At 41.6% G+C, this 11,529-nt stretch overlaps 1 protein-coding gene across 1 annotated transcript; it reads right to left on the minus strand.

Annotated features, from left to right (window-relative positions):
- Positions 1 to 5,859: 5,859 nt before the first annotated feature.
- On the minus strand, positions 5,860 to 10,007 carry LOC143880343 (putative disease resistance protein RGA3). Its single transcript, XM_077383237.1, has 2 exons — positions 6,301 to 10,007; positions 5,860 to 6,167 (listed from the first exon to the last, which is right to left on the minus strand). Exon 1 carries the CDS (start codon positions 9,957 to 9,959, stop codon positions 6,318 to 6,320), a length of 3,642 nt encoding a protein of 1,213 aa, XP_077239352.1. The 5' UTR covers positions 9,960 to 10,007; the 3' UTR covers positions 5,860 to 6,167; positions 6,301 to 6,317.
- Positions 10,008 to 11,529: the final 1,522 nt, after the last annotated feature.

Below are 11,529 nucleotides of genomic sequence, written 5' to 3' on the forward strand. Positions count from 1 at the left end.
GACATCTCTGACGAGCCCAAAGAAAGGCCAAAAGAAAACAAAGAAGGAGAGAGGAGCGAAAGGGCGATCTGTATAAGAGGCGGGAGAACTCACCCCTTATAAACCCTATGAGAAACCCTTGGGAAGGAAAACGAAGCAACTTGCCCTACGCGTGTCCGTTTCCTATTGGATGACCGGCCAGCGCCGCGTAATGGCACCACAGTTCCTCGGGAAGGAACTGCCGGACGAAATAGCACGTCCTCTCGTATCCCAAAGCTCCCATAAATGCTTTCATCACGATATTCTTTAACTAGGTAAACAAGCCTGCTCCCTTGGTCCATTCAATGGACCAAAGGTAGTGTTATGGTGAGACATAAAAACGGCGCTGCTTCTCGCCACGTGTCACCCATGCACCAATACTGCCTAACCATCATAAAGAAAGACGATGGGAAACGGCAAGACCATACGAAGTCGACACGTGTCTCCTTTCTCGCCGCCCAAACATCATCATCACAAATCACTTTCAACTCCTCCCCACCTAATGAAAGGGAAGGGTCTGGAGGTGGGAAACCAAGCAGAGAGGCCCGACCTCAATTCCACCAGAGGGAAAATGCGCGCCCAAGCTCGAAGCCCCGGCACGAGACTGAGACGCACAAACACAGCAGGCGAAGAAAACTAAACGCGCTAGGAAAAGGCTCGGAATCCCGCACAGGTTCGAACAAAACGCCACAATTCCTCGCAACAAAGATAGTTCATGCCAAACACGGCGGAAAAACAACCAAACAGATGGAAAAAACAACACAAAGAGACACGGCACAAACTCATAAAGATCGTCCATTCACATCCTCCTGGCCCACAGGCCTACAAAGGGGAGGGGGAATAAGAAACAAAACATAGGGCACGCAGGCCCCAAAATCCCCGATAAGAAAGGGGAAGAGAAAAAAAACAACACACAGAAAAACAGGAAAGGCCAGAAGCTAATCGGAAGAAGACTCCTCTCCCGAAGGGTTCCCCTCCTCCTCCCAGGAGCTCTCCAGCAGAGGGTCCACCTCATATTCCAGCAGCTGCTCATTGAGGGAGTGAACCTTTTTCTGCAAAGCCTCGTTCTCCCGCTTCAAGCCCTCGATCTCCTTACCCATCTTCGAAACACGGCCACGCAGTTCCATTCCCTGGTGATAGGCTCAGGAGAAAAAAGACCACTCCCTGGCAACACGGGACCGAGATGACTTGTCCTCCCTAGGCAAGGAGGAAAGGCGAAGGGGGGGAAAGCCCGAGGAAGGGCCTGAGTCCCTCCTAGCCCTCTTCTGACGAGCCGCAAGGTCCTCCTTCGGATCGGAAGACAAGTCGGGGTCGCTCGACGATTCCTAGGAAAGACAGGCCTTACCCCTAACTAGCGAAGGGGAACCAGACATGTTGTTGAAAAACGGTACAGAGAAACACCCACCTCAGAGAAAAAGAAGGGGAGAGAGGCCACGACAGAACGCCGGGGTAATCTTCCTTTTTTGAAATTCAAGGAAGAAAAACCTCGCATCTCGAAACAAGGCGACCCACATAATGACGCTACCACTTCCCAGGGATGGCCACCGGATAAAACGGCACATCTCCTCGGATTCAGACGCCATCATCAATGCCCTCACCATGACGTCGCTCAACCAAAACGTTACTCCCTTGGCCCATTCAATGGACCAAAAGAGTAAGGGGGTGTTATGATGGGACACAAATACGGCGCTACTCTCAGATCTCGCCACGTGTCGTCCATGCACCAATAAAGCCTAACCATCATGAAGAAAGGTGTTGGGAAACGGTAAGACCATACGATCACGACACGTGTTGCTCTCTTGCCGTCCAGACCTCATCATCATAAGTTATGGAAGGAATTATCCGGCAAAGCCACGCGCGCTGGCGGAGCAGGAGAACAGCCCAATCCTGCAAAGCAAGGTTTTCTCTCCATAATGATGAAAAGGTCCGCGCGCCTCCCTTTAAAAGGGAGGGAAGGGAAGAAGAGAGGGATCCACGTTTTTGAAAGACATCCTTTTTCTCAGCTCCCGTATAACCACCGAAAAAAGAGGCGAGGCAACAACAGAGGAGACTAGGAACCTAATCCCACTCTCCCTGTTAGTCCCCTCCGACTCACTCATCCGCACACCCAGAAAAGAACCCGCGCCTCGGTCCTGGTAAACCTGGTCGAACCCCCTCCTTTCCTCGCTGTCCTTAATATTGATTGGTCGAAGGATCTGACTTGGGTGTCGAAGTGGTCGTCCGGGACCCACCCCGGACCCCCTGACCCCCTTTGTTTGTGATTGCAGACCCCGCGGAGGCCCTCTACCGACCGCGCGATCGCAGACTCGGATTCAAATGCCATCAACAGGTCTTACCTTCGATGAAGAAAAGCTCCTTATTTGGGTCTTCGCGATGGAACAAATCCAGAGCAGGTTTGAGGAGTATACCGTATCAAATAAATAGGGGTTCGACCTGGTTTGCATTTTCAATAGCATGTTTGAATGGCTGTATGTAAAATATACATCCGAAAATAATAGGTCTACCACTAAAGGGTAAAGAACGGGGTCATATGTTTGAGTCTGTTGACTCTAACGAGACCCATGCATATCGTTGGACCCACTATTTTACATCTCAAGGGTAGCATGGGAGGCCCAATATCTCTACCCAAACCTATGTATAAGGCAAGACCCACAATTTTACCCCTAATTTTGTTGGTGAGGTGGGGTCCACCTTCTCTAACCAAACCTATGCATCTAGCCCACCATTTTACACCTCATGTTTTGATGGCATGTTTAGTAAACGAGCCGAACCCGAACCCAACCAAGCTCGAGCCTTGCTCAGTTTGGCTCATTAAAAGCTCGGCTCGGGCTCGTTCGTTTACTAAACGAGCCGAGCCGAGCCGAGCTCAAGCTTTGTTGAATTTTGGCGAGCCGAACACGAGCCCATAGAATAAAGCTCGTCACGAAAACGAGCCAAACGAGCCGACCCTCAAACTAAGCGAGCCGAGCACAAACACCCCAATGTTTGGCTCGGCTCGGCTCGGCTCATTTCGTTTCCAACCCTACTCACAATATGATACTAGTGTAATTTGTCAGGAAGACTCACCCACTCAAAGTAAAGATAGGTTTTCCCAAATTCATGCAGATTAGTCAAATTTTAGAAATTCCATTCACTTTAGGTTTAGGCTCTGTTTGGATACAGGTAGTTACCTTGTAAATTAGTGGTATGAATAGTCAATACGGAGGAGACAAACATTTGCCTAGGATTTTACTTGTAGAATAGTGGGGAGAATTAGATGGTCTTCCGAACAGTCCTTTTGTAGTAAGAGATTTTAAATTATGAACTTTTTTTGTGGAAAAAAAAACATGTGCTAAAAATATGTATGGTATGGCTCACCTACGAGTTAATCTAAGAAATTCTTTTATTAATCTTGCAATAGATGGACCATGTTGTCAGACTTTATTTAATTTGAGGAACTTATCTCCGGCCATGTGGGTTTAATTCCTATTGGGATTGGGATAAACCCAAAGTGGGTCCCACAAAAAGTACGAGAATTGAGATTCTATATAAAACGTTTTCTTTTCTAATTAGTACCGAAGCTTGAACCCTAAAAAAAATCGTTTTTATCTTTTCCCAAGCAGACACAAAAGTTAGCCGAACTCCATAAAATTCGATTTTCTTTCATTTAATATATAAACTTTGAACCAAAATTTTCGAAATTAGGTAGTCCCTTAGTCAAATTGACCGAAATACTAACCCTTTGGAATTTGAAATTTTCACAAAAAATGCCCTTAGAGAAAAATGGATGGAAATGAAATGGAAATTGATGGAAAACAATGGAAAATGACAGGAAAACACAGGGAACGGGCTCTAAAATGAGGAGAACTAACAGACGCCTTTGTTGGATAAAGCGGAGCAAAATAGGGGTATCTACAATAATGTTCCCCTGAAATATGTCACCAAAATTTGTCAAGGCGCCACTTATCCTAAAATTCCAATAACTCGATTTTTGGAAACCATTCAGCAAGCAAGAGAATAGGAATGATTGAAATATTTCAAAATAGGTATGCTAGACCCTATATTACAAATCATAGGCGACGTAAAAAAACATACATAAAGTGCCATTACAATTTACACCTCCAAAGTATCAAAACTTATTTGTATCACTTACCTTGACCTAGTAAACCAAAATCCTGCCACGGATCTCAAAATCCCTCGAGACGGTCGACCGACCTCCACCACGATCGATTGTACCCGAATAATAGAACCTGGACAATCGACCGTCTCAGTCCATGATCAACCGTGTAGGACCCTTTCAGGTTTTTCAGATGTACGCAAGTTTCAATTTTTCTTTTGGAGATATGCCCCAATTCTTTTATCAAAGCATTTATTTTATAATATCAACATTTTTAATTGTCACAAAAGAGTGGAGATGTATAGACACCTTCTTAATCAACATGCATGATCAAATTCTATTCCAATTTTAGATGCTAAGTAAATAGTTAGACGTAGGAATCAATCCATACTTGAACAACGAGTGTTTGAATTTCAAGTATCATCTCTTGGTACTCGTCAAAGTTAAGCGAGAAATCTCATAATTCAAGGATAAAGACCATGCATTGCATGGAAATCATGCATTGAAATCATGATAAAGACCTTACAGAATAAAAGAGTCGCTTATACATCATGCATTGAAATCCTATCAGCAAGTGTCATCCTATCTTCCCAAATAGAAGATGAAGTTTTCTGACAAAGGGTTCATAAATATTTCTCTCCAATGTACAACTACCACCATTAAAACAACAGTATTCAACTTCTTTATCTTCTCTTTCTTTCTCCCCCTTCTCTCTTTTTTTTTTTCATCTCTTCTCTCTCTCTCTCTCTTGGACGTCCCTTCGAAAGGAAGTTTCCCCAAAATTTTAAAAAAAATCAGGTGGTGGAAATCATATAAAATCGCAGGGGAACATTTTCTCTGCATGTTGTGGTATGAAGCTTTAAGTATTGTACTTTAACTTTATTCATGACCACTGCTCTCTCTGCTGCCTTAAATGGCTATTACCCATCCATTTGAACATTTGTATTGAAAATTTCTCTCAATCGCTCTAGACCAATTAGAATACTCTCTCTCCCTCTCTCAACAATTCAAAAGAAAATTCCTAAATAATTTTTCTAATCAATCCCTTAAGCTCCTCAAAAATCTACCAAACCTTCTCCGTTGCAAGTCATGACATTTTAAGAGACTTCCTAATGTCTTTAATTTCTCAATCTAAAAAATCACATGTAATTGATTAACCAAAGAAGCTTCCTAAATGTATGCATGGAAATCTTTTTCCACTTTCTCTCTTCCTAAATATATAGGATCCAATAGGATATCTCGTTCTATTAAAATCCTAACAACAAATCCGAATCCATTTCTAACAAAATTTAGGAAGGAAACCAACCTACGCCTCTAAAATTTAGATGCATGAAGTTCTCCTAAGATCTCTCCCTCTCTCACACAATTCGTTTTAGAAAGGCCATAATCTAGTTCGAAATTATTATAAGATACGATAATTGGAGGAAAGTTCTCAAAAAGCTTAGATCGACCCTATACATTTACTATTGAATAAGATTCTTATCTCAACCAACATAGAGAGTCTAAACGAAATCTATTAGTATCTCATCCTAACTGAAACTCTAATCTAAAGATTGGATATTTTCATCACCCCCCTTTGGGTAAGGCCGTTCATAGTAATAGATAGACATCTTTAAGCCTTGTTTTGACAAGGACATCCAAAACTCATGCTGAGTTTTGATAAGGGCACCCATCTCAAAATGAGGCATGCTAGCAAAAAAACAAGCACAAGGGCGCGCCCATTGGATCCATGTTGCCAAACACCATTTATAAGCATTTATGAATCCTTTAATTTTGTAAATAGTAAATCTTTGGTATATTACAAAAAAAAATACATGAAGAATCATACAAAAAAAGCAGACAGACATGCTCCAATTTTGTGTTAATGAAAATGAAAGAAATACTTATCTTTGTTTACCTGTCATGGGTGTGGATGGCAAGGTAGAGGAACTGAGAGTAATCCAACAATCTATCCTTTAATCCCATCTACATTCTAGAATCTCTTTCCACCACCAAATTCCATCGATTCAGCTCTCGCTCTGATTCTTAAAATCCTCCGTTCATGTTTCTACATCTGCCATGTTTTGTACAGAAGGACCCTCCTTGGCTTAGTTTCTTTAATTTTTCTTAAAATCATGAAGATTAAAATAATAATAATAATAATAATGCAATGGTACAAAATGTTTAAACGGGGAAAGAGGACGCACCTTTGTCTAGATGACGATTACCAGCAGCCAAAATGGGGGATGTGTTGTATCTTGGGCCAATCTTGGCCGCCGTTCTTTCGACATGATTCCTTCAATTTAGGACATCCACCAATATACAAACTTTTAAGTGTAGTGGGGAGGCCATCTTCGGGCAAGGATGATATTTCGGGACAGTAAATAATATCTAAATAATTGAGGGATGTGAGGTTTTGCATCCCCTTGGGCAAGGACTTGAGATTAGGACAAGAAGAGATTTCTAGGTTATTGAGCGTGGTGGGTAGCCCATGGTCATTATTTTCATCATCAGGAAACAAGGAATGGAGTTGAGGACAATCTTTTATTTTCAATTCTTTGAGGCAGGGGAAGAGGCTTTGCATCCACTTAGGCAAGGACTTGAGATTAAGAAATGCGGAGATGTCTAAAGTAGTGAGCATGGTGGGCAGCCTAGGGTCATTCTTTTCATCATCTAGAAACAAGGAATGGAGTTGAGGACATTCATGGACTACCAATTTTGTTAAAGAGGTGAGGCTTTGCATCCCCTCGGGCAAGGACCTGAGATTAGGACAACTGCGGATTTCTAGAGTAATGAGCTCGGTGGGCAGTCCATAGTCATTATTTTCATCATCTGGAAACAAGGAATGGAGTTGAGGACATTCACGGATTACCAATTTTTTGAGAGAGGTGAGGCTTTGCATCCCCTTGGGCAAGGACATGAGATTGTCACATGAAAATATTTGAAGGTCTTGAATTGTCGTAGGCAGTGTCAAGCTTGAGAAAAGCGGGAGTTGAGTAGCAATGGATAACTCTACAAGGGAGGTGAGGTTTTCCAGCCGAGTAGGCATGGACTTGAGATTACGACATCCGACAATTCTTAGAGATTTGAGCGTGGTGGGAAGCCCCCCCTCTCCATATCCCAAGGACTTTAGTCCTGGGCAGTCAGAGATTTGCAAATGTTGGAGAGAGGTTAGATCTTGCAAAGAGACCTTCTCGAGACAGCACTCCAACTGATGACACCTTCGTATGGTTAACCTTTGAAGAGAGATAGGGCAAGGCGTTGTCAAGCTTAATAGCATCTTCACGCCACAACTAATGAGTTCTAAGTCACAAATAGATGGGAGCCTCGGAAGGGCACTCAATTCTCCGCAACCATTTATATTTAACTTTGTGACGGCAGGAAGGTCAGCGGGCAACACCTGCAGCTTTCCGCAACCAATTATAAGTAACTGTGTGACGGCAGGAAGGTCAGCGGGCAACACCTGCAGCTTGGGGCAGTTCTGTAAGGTGAGCTCACAAAGAGAAGGTAGCTGGCAATCAAGAGGAAAGGGATGTTCGCAATTTCTACAATCCTCAATGGTAATGCAAGTCAGATTGGAGAGATGTGACATCCAACTTGGAAAACTGACACCGCCATAGGATTCTATATTTAATTCTTTGAGGTTGGCATGGGGTTGGAGGCCTTCCAATACCCCATCGTTATTGACTACTCCATCTTGTGAACTGCCATATCGGGCCCATTGCAATCTCAACTCATTAAGGTATTTCTTATCTTTCAAATTGGCTTCTTTAGCCTCCTCTATGTTTTGCACATGCTCGAGACCCGAAATTTCAAGTCTTCCTTTAATGTTACTCAGGTTCTTCAACTCTCCTATCTGACAACCACTCTCTTCGCACAGCTTGAAATGCTGCAATGTTTGGAGCGAAGTTAATTTTCCAATTCCTAGCAAAGGAACCGACTCTACAAAAATATTCCGTAGATTAACTAGATTCGTGATACCTTTGGGTAGCCCTTTAAGATTCCAGCAAGATTTCAGAACTAGAATTTGCAAATTACAGAGATTAGTTACTGATTCAGGCAGCCTCTCTATCTTCGTGCCAGAGAGGTCAAGGTAGCGTAGATGTTTCAAATGGCCAATCGAATCCGGCAACTTGTCGATTGCAAATCCATTCAAATCCAATACACGCAGGCATCTCAACTCCATCAATGCATCATTGAGAATCTGGTTGTCAATGGAAGATGGAGCCCTCAGTCGTAAAGTGCGCAATCTCTTAAATTTGCTCAAGGCCTCCAAAGACATTGAACCCTCTTTGACGTCAGTCCATGATAAATGACGTGCCATTTCAGGGATGCTTCGTGGCATACCGTCTTCCATTCTACAACATTCATCCCCTGAGACAGATTCTGCTAGATCATGCATTAAATCATGCATCACGTATATTGCAGTCTCGTGAATACGTTGAAAGAAAGATTTTAGTAATAAATCATCAAATATCTCCCCACCAATATCTTCTAGGAGTGTGCTTCCTTTGATTTGAATGAAGCCTGTAGCCATCCATTGTCGGACCAACACATCTTTGTCAAACCAATGATCTTTAGGAAATTTGGCACAATAGGCAAAACAATGCTTTTGATTGGCTGGCAGGTGACAATAGCTCAATCTCAAAGCTGGCAAAATTTTATTATCATCATCCTTCCATATTTCGCTTGTCAAAATCCTTTCCCACTCGCTCACAGTCCTTTTATAAGACAAGATTCCCCCCAATGTCTTTACTGCCAAAGGCAGGCCTTTGCATTTCTTCACAATTTGCCTACCGATTTCCTGCAGTTCCGGAAAGGCATTTGAAATCCCTCCCGCAAAAGCACGCCGAGTAAACAATTCCCAACAATCAGCATCTGGTAAAACCTTCAAATGGTGGGAAGGAATTGCGCCCAACATCCTTGCAACCCGTTCATCTCGTGTAGTAATGATAATTTTACTTCCTTTCGCTCCAACTCCAAAAGGAGCTCGTAGAGTGTCCCAATGAGTATGAATTTGATTTTCACCCCACACGTCATCGAGAACAATTAAAAATTTCTGACCGTTGAGTTTCTCTTCTAGGTGATGTTGAGCGGCATCCAGGTATGAGAGATCGCACTTGCTTCCACTTGCAGATTCAACAAGTGCATTTGTTATTCTCAACACATTAAAATCATCTGACACACAAGCCCACACTCTGAGCCCAAAATGCGTCTTGACCCTGTGATCGTTGTAGACGAATTGAGCAAGAGTAGTCTTCCCAACCCCACCCATGCCAACTATGGAAATAATAGAGTACAATTTATCATCATCATCTGAAACCAACAATTGTATGATTTTGTCTTTGTCGACTTGTCTACCAATAACATCAGATTCATCTACGAAAGAGCTAGTTTCCCGTCGCTCCTGCTCGATTTGGGAACTCTTCCCTCCATCTTTTCCAATTTCGAGATGGAGGTCATGTCCTTCCTTTACAATCACATCTAACCTTCCACTAATCTCCCTTATCTCACGTGCTATGTTACCTTCGTACTGGAAAATAGAGGAGAAGTACCGGACAACCCCTACCTTCTGTCTCTTGCTTGATTGAGCTTCCAAAGCAACATCGTCCAATATGTCATTAGCATCGTAGGCGATATTCTTGAGTTCTCGAAGCCAACTTCCAACAGCCTTAGAGTGAAATTGCTTTTCCTCAGCATCTTCAATCACGCCTTGAATTAATTTCACTTTCCTCTCTAACTTTTCCACCTCCTCCTCAACACCAACACCCCATATTGATTTCATTTCTTCTATTGCCGATTCCGTCAGATTGCCAATCAGTGCACCAAGAACAGAGGATACAAACATTTGTACCATTTCTGCCATACTTTCTCCAAAGGAAACAAGAAAATCCCAAGATGTTTGTCTACAGTGAGAGAGGGAGAGAGCAGTGAGAGAGAGAGAAGAAGAAGAACCAAGTTTAATAAAAAATAATGAAGCCCACGCGGGTTAGTCAAATTTGTCGGATTGTAGATTACCTTATAATGGTATAAAAGATCAACGGTCTCGATTTTAAGTAAATATCCGTTTGAAGGACCCAAAAATTAAGTGGTTGACCTTGACAGTGATTGGCCACCACTTTGTTTCACAGAAAAACTAATGATAAATTCACCACATTTTAGGATGGATTCACTCCGTATTTTTCAAAAATGGACTGTACAGTCGACACTATAGGTTGATCCAAACCGCCCATTTGATGGGCCACATTGTAAATAGGTTGTGCCCCAAAAATCATTCCCATACGATGGTTCTAACCCTCCCATCTAATGAGGGACTCACATTTTGAAAAATACGAGGTGCATTCATCATAGAAGGGGTGAATTTATCACGACCCCAAAACTTACGTAATAGGTGATTTTAACATGCATTTTCTTGGAAATACATGCGGAAAAAACGTAACATAAGGTCCGCCACCTATTTGTATATCTAATACATTCAACTGTGTGGATTAGACACTATCCCAAAAATCTTCTTCACAAGATGATCTTAACCCTCCAATATATTTGGTGTAAAATGGAAGGTTAAGGTAATTCAAAGAATCACATTGTTTACCATATATTATACACTTATAAATCCTCTAAACCACTGCTAGGCTTATATTAAATACTTATGAACACTCTAAACCACTGTTTACCCTGTATAAACCATGTATAAACACTCTAAACCACTGATAAGCCTATATAAACCACTTATAAACACTCTAAACCACTGATAAACTTAGATAAACCACTATTTACCCTATATAGACCAGTTGTAAACCACTGTTAGACTTATATAAACAACTTATAAACACTCTAAACCATTGTTTACCATATATTATACACTTATAAATCCTCTAAACCACTGCTAGGCTTATATAAAATACTTATGAACACTCTAAACCACTGTTTACCCTGTATAAATCATGTATAAACATTCTAAACCAGTGATAAGCCTATATAAACCACTGATAGACTTAGATAAACCACTGTTTACCCTATATAAACCAGTTGTAAACACTCTAAACCACTGATAAGCCTATATAAACAACTTATAAACACTATAAACTACTTCTTACCCTGTATAACCATGTATAAACACTCTAAACCACTGATAAGCCTATATAAACCACTTATAAATACTCTAAATCACTGATAGGCTTAGATAAACCATTGTTTACCCTATATAAACCAGTTGTAAACACTCTAAACTTCTGATAAGCCTATATAAACCACTTATAAACACTATAAACTACTGCTCACCCTGTATAAATCACTTATAAACACTTTAAACCATTGTCAATCCTTATAAACCAATTATAAACACTATAAACCACTGGTAAGCCTTAATAAACTACTACTTAGGATTATAAACCACTACTGAGGATTCTTAACCAAAGAAGCTATATAAACCACTT

Source organism: Tasmannia lanceolata, unplaced genomic scaffold, assembly GCF_043159265.1.
Source record: "Tasmannia lanceolata isolate RefF3 unplaced genomic scaffold, GAP_Taslan_0.1 ptg000006l, whole genome shotgun sequence".
NCBI lineage: Eukaryota > Viridiplantae > Streptophyta > Magnoliopsida > Canellales > Winteraceae > Tasmannia > Tasmannia lanceolata.